At 47.0% G+C, this 14,961-nt stretch overlaps 1 protein-coding gene across 1 annotated transcript; it reads right to left on the bottom strand.

Annotated features, from left to right (window-relative positions):
- Nucleotides 1-8,646: 8,646 nt before the first annotated feature.
- On the bottom strand, nt 8,647-13,901 carry MPZ (myelin protein zero). Its single transcript, XM_032318018.1, is given in 6 exon segments — nt 8,647-9,882; nt 9,984-10,044; nt 10,214-10,349; nt 10,577-10,790; nt 11,029-11,195; nt 13,759-13,901. Coding segments are annotated over 6 exon segments (939 nt in total). The 5' UTR covers nt 13,826-13,901; the 3' UTR covers nt 8,647-9,588.
- Between the last annotated feature and the right edge of the window lie 1,060 nt (nt 13,902-14,961).

Below are 14,961 nucleotides of genomic sequence, written 5' to 3'. Positions count from 1 at the left end.
CAGTGTAGGTGAGTGACCCCCTTATCTGAGGGATCCTCGGACTCAGCTTCATTTTACATATGAACACAAAGTATTTTTTGAGCCATTTTAAACACTGCATTTCCTAGAAATGCAACTAATGTGTAGATTGAAGGAACTTATCATTTGCTTTGTTCAGAACTTTTACCGAGAGTTGCTTACCATTTCAGAAACCCGTGTCACCCAGGACACTGCTACCTGTGGTATTTGAGTGGCTGATACTTGTGCTTTTTTTGCTGTTGTGCTCACAAGGATTCTGTATTGGGTTCAAGGCTCTGACTGCTATATTATATGTGTAGTCATACCTGACGTGACATATTAAACTTCTGTCCATTTTTTGGGTGCCTAGGTGGCTCAGTTGGTTAAAATGCTTTCCATTTTATTATAAATTAATTGTTTATTTCACCTTTATAATACAGTTAGAGTGTTCAATTTACTTTTTTGAAAGTAGGTATCGTGGGACGCCTGGGTGGCTCAGTTGGTTAAGCAGCTGTCTTTGGCTCAGGTCATGATCCCAGCGTCCTGGGATCGAGTCCCATATCGGGCTCCTTGCTAGGCAGGGAACTTGCTTCTCCCTCTGTCTCTGCCTGCCTCTCTGCCTACTTGTGATCTCTCGATCTCTCTCTCTCTCTCTGACAAATAAATAAATAAATAATTTTAAAAAAAGAAAAAAGAAAGTAGGTATTGAGTTTGTATTGCATACGTATATTGTTCAGGAGAAAAAAAAGGGGCATTGGGAACTGTTGCCTTAAGCCTTTGGAAAGCCAGGCCCAGCACGAGCCTGAAGAGTCAGGACACTGTCTTTCTTCTGCTTGCACACCTTTTCTCTCTAAAAGATACCCCCAAAGCTTCCAGCTCAGGTGTAAGTCTTTACCATGGGCAGAGCACTTGGAGAGGGACCACAAGATAAATAGTGGGGGGCTCACCTGGGAGCCACACTTACTGCCTTGAAAGGAAAGTCTTTGCAAGACAAAATGTTCATGTCTGTGTTGTGATGGTGTTGAATGGTGAAGCAGACGGTGATAGACTGAGGTCCGGACCAGTGGATGGTGAGTTAGATCCTCCTCCCTGAGTACATTCTTCTGGGAGAAGCTCCTCCACTTCCTTCAACTGAAAAGAAAGGAAAAGTGACGGAGGTAGAGAATGGTGAGGAGCTAACCTAGTGACATGGCTTACATATATTCTCAATGTCTTCTTTGAAAGGCACCATAGGATAGCTATTAACTTAACAAAACTCAAGGGTTTGAGGTCAGATGGTTTGTCCTAGGTTGCAGAGAGCTACAGTAGGAATCAAAACTAGGTCTGTTTTTTTTTAATAGTATTTTTTTTTAAAGATTTTATTTATTTATTTGACAGAGAGAGATCACAAGTAGACAGAGAGGCAGACAGAGAGAGAGAGAGAGGGAAGCAGGCTCCCTGCTGAGCAGAGAGCCCGATGCGGGCCTCGATCCCAGGACCCTGAGATCACGACCTGAGCCGAAGGCAGCGGCTTAACCCACTGATCCATCCAGGCGCCCAAAAACTAGGTCTGGTTTGATGCCAGTTTTAGGTCTTGCAAAAGACAGAGGTGAGTTCCTTCTCCAGACCATTCCCGACCTGTGGTTCTTTTAGAATAGCCAAAGGGATTTAAGTGAGTCAGATTCTGTTGAGACGTTGTTCTACCTTAAAGCAATATTAAACAACATCCACATGCTAGAATCAACCTTCTGCTTATGAGATTGCTGTCTGTCTCTCAGTGTGTGTGTGTGTGTGTGTGTGTGTGTGTGTGTGTGTGTGTACAGATGCATTTGCTCAGTCCCAGATGTCCTACTCTTGTGAGGGAAACACACCCATGTGGCTTCATCCACACTGGCAACTGCTTCCTAAGGAAGTGTTCTGATCCCTTTTATTTCCTGGGCACGACTAACCAGGAGTGAGGAAAGCCAGTAAAACTATTATCTTGACGGAGCCTGGCTCAATGGACAAGACACTGCTCTTAGCCTAATTTCTCACAAGGGCTTTGTAAGCATTGCATGTTCCATTTAACTTAATACATGAAAACTGTCTTCTGGGAAGGAGTATGGAACATAGATTTTTATATAACTTATTTTTTTCCAGCTTTTTGGGAGATATAATTGATCCACAACATTGTATAAGTTTAAGAGTATATAACCCATTGATTTGATACATTGCAAAGTGATGAGGACCATAGTATTGGCTACATTCTTGCTTCATTACATAGTGACCATTTCTTTTTTATGGTGAGAATATTTAACATGTATTCCCGTAGCAACATTCAAGTATGTTAGTAGCTACTATCACCATGTTGTACATTAGACCCCCAGACTTGTTCATCTTATATTGGCATAATTTTTTTTAAAGATTTTATTTATTTATTTATTTGACAGAGAGAAATCACAAGTAGATGGAGAGGCAGGCAGAGAGAGAGAGAGGGAAGCAGGCTCCCCGCTGAGCAGAGAGCCCGATGCAGGACTCGATCCCAGGACCCTGAGATCACGACCCGAGCCAAAGGCAGCGGCCTAACCCACTGAGCCACCCAGGCACCCAATTTTTTTTTTTTTTAAAGTAGGCTCCTTGCCCAGCGTGGAGCCCAGCATGAGGCTTGAACTCACAGCCCTGAGATTAAGACCTGAGCTGAAGTCAAGAATCCTATGCTTGACTAACTGAGCCACCCAGGAGCTCCTGGTATAGTTTCTTTTCTTTTCTCTTCTTTTCTTTTTTAAAGATTGTATTTGTTTATATGAAAGAGACACAGTGAGCGAGGGAACACAAGCAGAGGACTGGGAGAGGGAGAAGCAGGCTTCCCGCTAAGCAGGAGCTCCATCCGGGGCTCCATCCCAGGACGCTGGGATCATGACCTGAGCTGAAGGCAGTCGCGTTCAACTGAGCTACCCAGGCGCCCCCTGGTATAATTTCTTAATAGTCATTTTGTTAATTCCATTTTTCTAAGAAAAAATACACTAAATTACATGGTGAGTATTAGGAGGGCTTCAGGACTAGAAAGAGAGATCTGATTTAAAATTTTCTAGGTGACCCCAAGGGCACCTTGATGGCTCAGTTGGTTAAGCATCCAACTCTTGATTTCAGCTCAGGTCAAAATCTCAGTGTTGTGAGATCAAGCCCTGAATCGATCTGTCTCTGGGTATAGAGTTTGCTTAAGATCCTCTCTCCCTCTTCCTTTGCCCCCCCCACCTCTCTCTCCCACTCCAAAACAATTAATTTAATTATTTTTTTTTTTTAAGGGGTATTTGGTGGTTAAGCCTCCAACTCTTGATTTTGGGTCAGGTCTTGATATTCAGGGTCACGAGATCAAGCCCCATGTCAGGCTCTGCACTGGGCTTACACTTGCTTAAGATTCTCCCTTTCCCTCTGCCCCCACCTCCCATATGCTCTCTCTCTATCACTCTCTATCGCTCTCTCTAAGGAAAAAAAAAAAAAGGTAAGATCTTCTAGATGACCCCAATGCACTTTTTAAGGAAGGACGCTGTTATTGAAGTCTTTTCTGAATCAGGTAATAACTCTCTTTATTCTCACACCAATCTAATAATCTGACATTCAGTATTTCTCTTGTATGGGCTCAGCTCCCAATTCCAGCATGCTTGTGTTTCTGTGTATGTGATTGTTCTCACGCCACCAAGCAATTCTCGCCAACACTAGCTGGATGTCCTACAAGTCAACTCAGTTTGTACTTGGGGATAATGTCAGACCCCTCACGTTAAGCGTTTAGTCCTACAGGACTGCTCTCCACCCCCGTCAGATGCCCATTGCAAGTCCCGGTTTTCATCTATGCCTCTGACCGACTTTCTCTAGGTCATAAGTTTCAACAACGTCCTCCTTGGATTTGATTAACTTGCTAGAGGAGCTCACAGAGAAATATTTTACCTACCAGATTATTGGCTTATTATGAAAGGATAGAACTCTAACACGGCCAGATAGAATAGAAATACAGGGCAGTGTATTACAAGGAATACACTGAATTACAAGTGTAATACAAGGAACTTCCGTGCCCTCTCCAACTACACCACCATCCCCATGTTTCCAAGTGTTTGCCAACCCAGAAGCTCTCTGAACCCCATCCTTCTAGGTTTTTATGGAGGCTTCATTACACAGGCATGATTGGTAAACTCATTGGCCATTGGTGATCAATTCAACCTCTAAGCCCTCCTCCCCTCCCTGGAGGTCACGGGGATGGGACTGAAAGTTCCTGACCTCTAATCATGTGGTTGCTTCTCCTGGCATCCAGCACTATCTTTAGGTTATGTAAGTGATTTCTAAATGTCACCTCACTAACATAACAAATGATATCACTATTATTCTCATCAATTAGGAAATTCCCGGAGTTTTGGAGTTCTATGCCAGAAACAGGACAAAGACCAAAGATGTATTTCTTAATATAAATGTCAAGATAACACATTGATTCTCATTAACAGTTATACAATATCACACCCATTTAATAAATTCAGAAGGATTCAGAGGGGTTAGAAAACTCCTTTAAAACCTCAGACCTTGGGGCACCTGGGTGGCTCGGCAGGTTGAGGCCTCTGCCTTCGGCTCAGGTCGTGATCCCAGGGTCCTGGGATCGAGCCCCACATCGGGCTCTCTGCTCGGCAGGGAGCCTGCTTCCACCTCTCTCTCTGCCTGCCCCTCTGCCTGTCAAATAAATAAATAAAATCTTAAAAAAAAACAAAAAACAAAAAACCTCAGACCTTTCTGACTCCCTAACTAAACATTATACTCTGCTCCTCTAATTGGTCTCCTACACTCAGAAATCGTGTGTGATACAGAGCCCAGGCTTATAATGCCAGGGCAGAACTCCCTTGAGTGAGCTTAGCAGGAAAAGACCCCAGGACATCAGGTGACTATGGGCCTGAGCTTCCCATCAAAAACCAGCTGTTGTTTTATCCACCGAGCAATAAGATTGGGGGTAGGCAATAGCAGTTTACTGTTAATGGAAGGTCTATATAAAGAACCAAGTTTGAACAGCTCTAGATGTAAGAGTAGGTCACCCAGGATCCTTTGACACTGCTCCTGTTTCTACCAGTGAACACAACGTTTCCATTACACTGGAGGATGAGACAATCACCAGGTCATCTGGGAACCAAGAGGTTCAAGGATGGCTGGTGTGACGGATCCTAATAATCTAGGGGAAATTTGTGTTGCTGGAGCACACTGGGAGCAGGGAAAGCTATTTTTAGCTCTTCCCTGCCTTATAGTAAAGGCTCATGGAAACATGAAGCAACCAAAAAAGAGCCAGGGCAAGTGAGAGCTCAGACCTTGAATCAGAAATGGAAGTTTGAGTCACTTTACCCGGTTAAGACCGGGACTGTCTGACCTTCTGGCTGAGGGCAGGGAAATATGGAATGAGTAGTGGAAGCAGGTCCTACATACCCATTATGGCTTCTTGACCAATCCCAGAAACAAGGACTGTAGTGAACTGACATGTTTTCTATTTGCTGGTTTTGGATATTTGCTTACTTGTCTAAGTCAAGCATTTCCTTCATCTCTTTCTTCTAATTTTTACGTGATCACAGAAATTGTTAAAGTCACACGTTAACATCACAATTTAGTCTTCAGGTAACAGAGCATCTAGTGGGACTGTGTTTGAGTCTGAGGGGTGACTAGTGTGGCCAGAGTTGAACACCATGACTGGTCGTCTGTTTGAGGGGCCATGAAGAGCTCTGAGAGTGTGTAGTTTGAGTATAGCCTCCTTAACCCAACCTCACTCCCACCCACAACCTGTCCAATTTCTTGGACATTTCAAGACAGGGTAGCAAATTCATACATTAAGAGGGGTCAGGCATGGGGCGCCTGGGTGGCTCAGTGGGTTAAAGCCTCTGCCTTCGGCTCGGGTCATGATCATGATCATGGGATCGAGCCCTCTACTCAGCAGAGATCCTGCTTCCTCCTCTCTCTGCCCGCCTCTCTGCCTACCTGTGATCTCTGTCTGTCAAGTAAATAAAATCTTTAAAAAAAAAAAAAAAAAAGAGGGGTCAGGCAGGTAAGGAAATGAGTAGTAAGAATGCAGGCCTCACCTGGAAAGGGGGAACAATATTAGCTTAAGATGATCCTTGCCCTGGGACAATCAAATGCAGACTTAATTTAAATTAAAAAATACACATCGTGTGGACAAACAAAAGATGTCTTGTCTTCCAGGTTGTTTCAATCTCTTCTTTTTTAAGATTTTATTTTTAAGTAATGTGTGCTCTCTGTCTCTCTCAGATAAAGAAAATCTTTACAAAAGGCGGGGTGGGGCGGGGCCCTTGGGTGGCTCAATCAGTTAAGCAGCTCCCCCCAGCCCCTGGAAACCACTTTTCTACTTTCTGTCTCTATGATGTGACAACTCCAAGTACATCATATAAATGGAATTATATAGTATTTGTCTTTGTGAGGGGCTTATGTTACATAGCACAGTGTCCTCAAGTTCATTCATGTTGTAGTGTAAGTCAGAATTTCCTTCCTTTCTGAATAACAGTAAATTGTGTGTAGAGTCAATCAACCATGGATGACCATTTGGGTTGCTTCCACCTTTTGACTATTGTGCATAATACTGCTGTGAACAGGGGTGTACAAATATCTCTTTAAGACCTGGCTTTCCATTCTTTTGGGTATAAGTCTAAAAGTAGAACTGCTGAATGATATGGTAATTCTGTATTTAATTTTTTGAGGAACTCCCCATATTGCTTTCCATGGGGGCTGCACCATTTTACATTCCCACCTACAGAGTACAGGGCTCTAATTTCTCCACATCCTCTATAACGCTGGTTATTTTGTTTTGTTTGATAGTAGTCATCGTAATGGGTATGAAGCCATATCTCATTGTAGGTTTGTTTTTTTTTTAAAGATTTTATTTATTTGATAGAGAGAGACACAGGGAGAGAGGGAACACAAGCAGGGGGAGTGGGAGAAACAGGTTTCCCGCTGATCAGGGAGGTCAATGTGGGTCTCAATCCCAGGACTCTGGGATCCTGACCTGAGCCGAAGGCAGATGCTTAACGACTAAGTCACCCAGGTGCCCCTCTCGTTGTAGTCTTGCTTCGCATTTATGCAGTGGAATCTATTAGCCTTTATATTAAAATGAATTTGGGTTAATATTTCTTTTTTAAAAAGTGGAAGATGCCCCTTGAAGTAAATGAAAGCACTCTGGTCTTTGGCAAAGCTGGTGTTGAAATCTTATCTTTAGGGGGCCTGGTGGCTCAGTTGGTTAAGTGCCTGCCTTCAGCAGAGGTCCTTTTTGGGATCGGTCCTGCGTTTGGCTCCCTGTTTGACCGGGCTCTGCTTCTCCCTCCCCCCCCCCCTACTTGTGATCTCTCTCTGTCTCTCTCTCTCTCTCTCTCTCTATCAGGTAAATAAATAAAATCTCTGAAAAAATAAAATCTTATCTTTAACCTCTTAACAAGGTGAAGAGATGACTTGTAGGAGGTTTTTTTTGGGTTTGGTTTTGTTTTGTTTTGCCACCAGTGACCTGCCCTCTTGCCCCCCAGGGAAAATGATATGTATATACGTCTTTCCATAATCATCTAAGTATTCCAGGATATTAATAGTGTGCCTAAAATAGAATACCAACAAACTAGATAGAGGTATTAATAGCATAGTTCAGATAGTGACCAAAGTAAAGTTGTATTTGTGCCTGTTGTAGGGCTGGAATTTATGCTAGTTTGTAAAGTGTAATACTTTAGGCAGGATGTAGAAACATTCTAAAGGACTGATCCCTAATATCTTCATCACACATCAATTTATAGTGTACCAAGTTTTCCATATGCAGGATCTCGTGTGGTTCTCATAAAAATCCTGGAATTAAAAGGGCAGTTATCTGAGTTTACAAATGCAAAAACAGCCTTACCAAAGTCAAATAACTAGCTGTGGGTCACACAGCTAGTGAGTGGCTGACCTATTTTCAAAATTCAGATCCCAGGGGTGCCTGGGTGGCTCAGTTGGTTGTTAAGCAGCTGCCTTCGGCTCAGGTCATGTTCCCAGTGTCCTAGGATCAAGTGCTCAGGTCATGATCCCAGAGTCCTGGGATAGAGCCCTGCATCAGGCTCCTTGCTCTGCGGGAAGCCTGCTTGCCCCTCTCCCACTCCCCTGCTTGTGTTCCCTCTCTCACTGTCTCTCTCTTTGTCAAATAAATAAAATCTTTAAAAAAAAAATTCAGATCCTGGGAAAGAGGGAGCCTGTGTTTTAGCTGTGTAAATGCAGAGCCTGACACACAGTTTAGCACGAATTTGTTGAATATGTCTTCTCCTCTGATTTCCAAGTTCTTCCACTTTCCTATGGAAGTCCATACCATAAAGCCAAATTCTTTTTTTTTTTTTTTAAGATTTTTTAATTTATTTTATTTGACAGAGAGAGATCACAAGTAGGCAGAGAGGCAGGCAGAGAGAGAGGGGGAAGCAAGCTCCCTGCTGAGCAGAGAGCCCGATGCGGGACTCCATCCCAGGACACTGAGATCATGACCTGAGCCGAGCGGAAGGCAGCGGCTTAATCCACTGAGTCACCCAGGCGCCCCCATAAAGCCAAATTCGTAACTGAAACCAGTAGATGAGGAAGAGGATTGGGAGAGGGCAGGGCTGGGAGAAGGTAGGAGGCTGGGGATGGGACAGGGACAGGGATATTCCCAGGAGAATGAGGAAACTGGAGACGGAAGCAGAACTTCTGGAAATGTCAGTGTTTATTAAACATTTAAGGACACTGGGGGTTTGAGAAGAAATATACAGAATGTAGAAAAATCCTAACAATCCCCTCTGGCTGGGAGTGCAGCCTCTCCCCTCCCCCCACCATTTCCCATCTGTTTCTCCTTTCTCTTTGGTTGTTTAAAAGCCATTCCTAACGCTTAATTGGCCCCTCCCCAATCCCTTGGACTATGAGGAATCTTTGCCTCTCTGCCTCTCCTTCCCCACGACCTTGAGTCCGGAACAGTGCTCCAAAGCGGTCAGGGGCACCAACCCTGTAGTTGAGGACTGAGCGGCAGGGGCCCCTCTGCTCGGCAGGCAGGCTCTCCATTAATGGGGGAGTGGGGAATTGCAAAAACCACATGACGTCATTGGTACTCAGTCATGGGGGAGGGCACAGGCAAACAAACAAAAAGGAATGGATTAAAAAATAAAAAATACCTAAGAACCTAAATCAACCCTGAAGGAGAGTCCGGTCTGGGTGGTCTGGGTGTTAGCTGGGAGGAGCACAGTGTGGAGCTGGGCCACCTGGTGGAGGGGAGGGAGGGTCGGAAAGAAAAGCGCGAGGGACACGCCTGGCATTGCAAGGGATGGAAAGGCCAGGTGGCCTGGGGTTTGAGGCACGGGGTGTCAAGGTCCCTTTCTTCTCGGTGCCGGAGGGATAGGCACCAAACACACAGTCCTTGGGGCCGGTGAAGGGTAGGGGTCGGGCCCTGGGCTTCCAGCAAGCCAGGGAAGGAAGGTGGGGAAAGTAGGAGGTGCGTGAGGGATGAACTTGGAATGAAACTTACATCTCAAAGCGTGCTAAGGCCAGGGCGGGGCTGGGGAGCTAAGGAGGAAAGCACCTAGACGGGGGCTAAGAGGAGCCTAGGTCCCCCTGCTCTGGCAGGGCCCGGGGGGGTGGTCACTTGTCCGAGTCCAGGCCCATCATGTTCTTGAGGGCGTTCTTGAGGCTGGTTCTGCTGGGGGACTTGACCGCAGGCCGGAGTTCCGAGCTCTGCTCATCCTTCCGCAGCTCCATCTCAATGACCACCACCTGAGGGCCTTTGGTGGGCTCCGCCCCTGCCCCCCGACCCCCCGCCCGGCCCGCTAACCGCTATTTCTTATCCTTGCGAGACTCCCCCAGCCCCTTGGCTTTCTTTTCACTGGCCGCTTTGGTGCTTCTGCTGTGGTCAAGCATGGCGTACAGCACCGGCGTCTGCAGGGAGGGGCGCACGTCCGTGGGTCATTGGCGAGGTCCGAGGGGGCGTGACTCCCCACCCCGCCCCTCCCTGCTGCCCCGCCCCAGGTCCCACTCACCTGCCGGCCGCGCTTGGAGGAGTCCTTCCCGGCCTTATGCAATTTCCCCTTCTCCATGGCGCTGCAGGGAAAGGGGTTGCGTCGGTTGGCCCCCTGCAGGCCGGAGCCCCCCTCCAGAGCAGCTCCACCTTCCTCTTCGCCTTGGCTCCCAGTCCCCCACACCCTCACTGGAGCGTCTGCCCAGATGGGCCACGGTGCGGTTAGAGGCAGGGTTGGCAGGCTGCCCTTACCTGAGCCTCCTCTGCAGGGCCGCCTGTCTGCGCAGCCAGCAGTACCGAATCAGGTAGAAAAGCAGCAGCAGCAACAGCACCACCCCTATGACACCCCCGATCACGGCTCCCAGTACTACCCCGTACCTGGTTGGCACTAGGAGGGGAGGGAAAAGAAGGAACGGAGTGAGCAGGGTCATGCCCCTTTGGGTCTTAGCCCCACACCTGTCCCCTGCTGGCGGCATGTGCAGCTCTCAGCCAAGGCTGCCATCGGCCCACCCTCCCAGAACCCGAAGAGCCATGGCCAGGCATTTTGCCTCTTCCCCCAGCCCGTCAGTCCTCCCCCCTACCCGCCCCACCGCGCATTCCCAGACCCCCTCACACCTTTTTCAAAGACATAGAGTGTGACCTGAGAAGTCTTGCCCACTATGTCTGGTGGGTTCTTGACGTCGCAAGTGAAGGTGCCATTGTCACTATAGTCCAGGTTGTGTATGACAATAGAGCCATCCTTCCAGCGAGGGTCCCCTACCCACTGGATGCGCTCTTTGAAGGTCCCCACCTCGTCAATGTAGGGTTGTCCTTTTGCATAGTGGAAGATCTATGAGGAATGAGGGCAAGTATGTGAGTCTAGCCTTAGGGTAAGGGATCCCGGGCTGGAGAGGGTAGCTGGGGTGGGGGAGACAGTGTAGATAGGCTCTAGTCAGATTGCTGCTTGCCTTGCCAAAGTTAAGGTTATAGCTCATAAAGGATTTCCCCACCTCTGCCCAAGTACTCTTTTCTACTGTTTTTGAAGCCACCCTTTCATTATTCAAACCCAGACTCCCCCAGGCACTCACCGAGATGGCGTCACGCCCCCCCTCAGGCTGGTAGCGCCACGTAAAGGAGATGTCATCTGAGACCCACTCGCTGGACCAGAAGGAGCAGTACAGTGTCACCCGGGAGCCCACCGCACCGTGGACCTCCCTGTCCGTGTAAACCACAATGGCCTGGGCCAGGGGGAGCACTGTAAGCAGAGAGGTGAATCAGATGCACAGGTGTGCCCAACGAGGCATGTAGAGGAAGTGAGACCAGTAGGAAGTCAAAGGCTGAGTCAGAGACCATAGCAAAGCTGGGGTAGTTGTGATCTACTCTCAAGCCCAGATCTCTCCGGGCTGACTGAAAAGCTGGGTGGAAACACTGTGTTGGTTCAAGCTCTTTAGCATGTTTATTTAAAAAAATAAATAAATAAAATCAACAGTAACAGAACTCTCTTGAGGACTTCCAGAAGTTGGATTCTGTCTCCATGTCTCACTTTCTCTTTGGGTCAGTATTTAACTCTTAAGTTACCCCTTAGTTGCAGGCTTTAAGGTTTTTAAAATTTATTGTAAGTTAAAAAAATAAAAATAAAATGTATCAGAAGTTATACAGTAATACATTTTGCGTTCTTCTTATGAACTATTCAAACTGCAGAGATACAGCTAGAGTTCCTCTTAATACACACACCCAACCAATTCCTTTCCTGTAGTCCGTCTCATGTATGATCTCTGTTAATCAGTTTAATGTGGAACCTTTTTCTATGTATCAAAGGCACTATAAACTCAACACACTCAAGAAGTACATGTGCTTATGTGAAATAGTTTTGTTTTATGGAGCTTTCTTTTCTTTTGACATACATTGCATCATATTCTACTTGTTTTTTTTCACTTAAGAATATATTTATAGGGTGCCTGGGTGGCTCAGTGGGTTAAGCCACTGCCTTCGGCTCAGGTCATGATCTCAGAGTCCTGGGATCGAGTCCCGCATCGGGCTCTCTGCTCAGCGGGGAGCCTGCTTCCTCCTCTCTCTCTATGCCTGCCTCTCTGCCTACTTGTGATCTCTGTCAAATAAATAAATAAAATCTTAAAAAAAAAAAGAATATATATATATAAATATATTTATATATATATAATCTATCTATCAGAGCTTCCCATGTTAAATCATGTGGATCAATCTTATTTTTAACAGCTGTATAGTATTCCACAGCACCACAAACTCAAATTTCTTACCAAAAAAAAAAAATGAAAATAACTAAAGAAGTTTTTCCCTGGGTCAGCTGTCCTCACTGCTGAATCCCTGGTTGCCACACAGCTTGCCATTGACAGGGAGGTCAGGGAGGGAAGGATCTTGTAACCTTCTTAGGGGAAGCTGGATACAAAGGAAGATCCCTGAGTCCAGAGCTCAGATGACTCTGCGTGTGAGCCGTCTGTGGTTTGACCCTCCTCACTCTCCTCTTGGCCATTCTGGCCCAGTGCCTCTCCCAAGACTCACCCACACAAGGAAGGCCATTCCAGGGAGATTATGTGTGTGGGCTGGCCCTGGGTGGGGGCAACTGTAGACCCTTTTGTTCTATGGGAGGAGGAGGAAGCAACCAAACAAACAGAGACTCATTGTCTGACCAATGTTGGGGGCTTATGGCACCCCCTACCCATTAACCCCCCCACTCCTGCTCCATAGTCTCAAATCTCCCACCTCAGCACAAAATATCAGTGACTCACTCCTTAGCATTCTCTTGGGAAACCCAAATGCAACAAAAAAGATTATTCATTGGATCTAAGTTCTATTCCCCTGTTCTAACATCAGCCACTGCCCTTCAGTTCTGTTCAATGGTTCTACGGGTGGACATGTTCTGGGACAGAACTCTCTTCCTTATTCTCCAAGACTCCCTCTTACCATTTCCCTCACTATGGCCTTCTCAACCCCTAGCTTTAACATTTTCTCTGGATGTCCCAGAGTAGGCCAGTACAACACCCAGAAGAGTACGGGTTTAGGACTCCGAGAGCTGACAGCAGAGAACCTTGGCTATTCTGAGCAGTTTCCCCTCGCCCCCAATTTGTCTACTGCTCATCTATTGAACTAGGATTTGGGGCAGTTTGGAGAAGGGAAACATCCACTCAAATAACCCTACTTTGACTTCCCCTCGCTCACCCAACATCTGCCATGGGATAAGAAAGGGGTTGGTCAACTCATGAAGCAAGACCACTTTAGATGGTCAAGTTCTTAGAATCTCGTAGACTCTCTCTTCTACTCCACTCACCCACATAATGGACAACGGATCCAAGGGGAGAAACTGAGGCACCCACAGACAAAGGATTGGAGGAGTTGGGACCACAAACCTTGGGCAACTTCCTTAGATCACATTCCCTGACTTTTCTATTGAGGGAAACTAAGGTTAAGCCCCTCAAACACTACTAGGGAATGCGTAGGGACCAGAACTGGGTGTCCGACCCTGTTCCCTACCACACAATGACACTGCTTCCCACCGGGCCCTCAACATGGCTCTGGGGCCACGTTACTGCTTTCCAGCCTGGGTCCAGTCAGGTCCACCTCAGGGAAATTCTCTACACTCTTTTATCTTCTCCCTTCACAGAATACCTTTATTGCCTCCCTCCAAACTATATACATATATATTTTTTCCCTCTGAATACAATATCACCTTCCCGCTCCTGCTCGCTCTTCGGTTGCAGGGGGGACTGCAGCAAAGGCAGTGACAAGGTTGCTGAGAGGCATCCTGAGCCCCAGGGCCCCCAGACTGGGGCGGCTCCACTTACCCAAAGAGGAGAAGAGCAGCGCAGCCAGGATAGGACTGGGGCTGGACGAGGGAGCCCCAGGAGCCATAGCTGGGCCAGGGGCTAGGGCCCGGAGCGTCTGCGGGGTTGGGAGAGTGGGGGACAGGGAACTGAGCGGGGGGTTCCTGGAATCCGCTTAAAATCCCCTGGAGCCCCAGTATGAGGGGGCTGTCCTGAGCCAGTAACCAATTGCAGCCTGGCATGTGCACTTGAGAGGTGGTGGGGAGGGGGGCAGAGCACAGGGAGCAGAAGGGGCATTGTGTCCTCTGGGTGGAGGGGTGGGGGGGACACATACCACCCCATACACAAAGAGCTTTGTGTCTGCTGGCCTCCCCCTGCCCTGGGCTGGAATGCTGGGGTAGGGGGGGTTTGTGAGGGAGAGGGACAGAAAAAGGGACATAAACACACTTCTCTGAGGGACGCATGGGCAGGGGAACCTGAATTCTAAGGTTCCAAGAAGGGGTTCGTTCCTCTGCAGCTTCCTTACCAGAGAATGGCTCCCCCAGAGAATGTGAAAATGGGATATTCCTTGTTTGTTTGTTTCTTTTTGTGATGACTCTGGGTTGCATTACAGGCTCCTTGAAATGACCAGGTCATCTGGGAGTTGTTTTTTTTTTTTTTTTATTACATCTCCCTGCATCCTGGATGATTCTTCCCTGATAAAGCTTTTCCCCATTGGAAAGTATCCAGCGAAGAATCCCCTGAGCTTTCCCTCTTCATCAGAGAATTTTCAGTGCCCCATACTGAAGTTCAAGTCCATGTCAATTTAGAACACGGCAACAAAACCATACTGAGTGCCAGCTGTATGTAAAGTATGGGTATGTGGGTAACAGAAAAAGGAATGAAAATTAAGTTTCTCCATGAAGAAGTTTAAAATCTAGTTGGGGGGGCAGAGAAGGGAGGATTGGAGGACGAACCCATCAATAACCCAATATAATAAACCATGATGCTTGCCACAGCAGAGAGATGAACAAAGTGCTGAGAATACCAAGATGGGCTCAACCAGGTCTGCTCAAATATGCGCAATACTTCACAAATGTCAGGGAGATTGTTATGTAACAGAGATTAAAAACAAAAGTAAACCAGGGCACCTGGGTGGCTCAGTCGGTTAAGCATCTCTTGATCTCAGCTCAGGTCTTGATCTCAGGGTTGTGGAGTTCAAGCCCCATATTGGGCTCCACGCTG

Source organism: Mustela erminea, chromosome 17 (genome assembly GCF_009829155.1).
Source record: "Mustela erminea isolate mMusErm1 chromosome 17, mMusErm1.Pri, whole genome shotgun sequence".
NCBI lineage: Eukaryota > Metazoa > Chordata > Mammalia > Carnivora > Mustelidae > Mustela > Mustela erminea.
The sequence above is the reverse complement of the archived record's forward strand: the minus strand, read 5'-3'. Positions and strand labels throughout refer to the sequence as shown.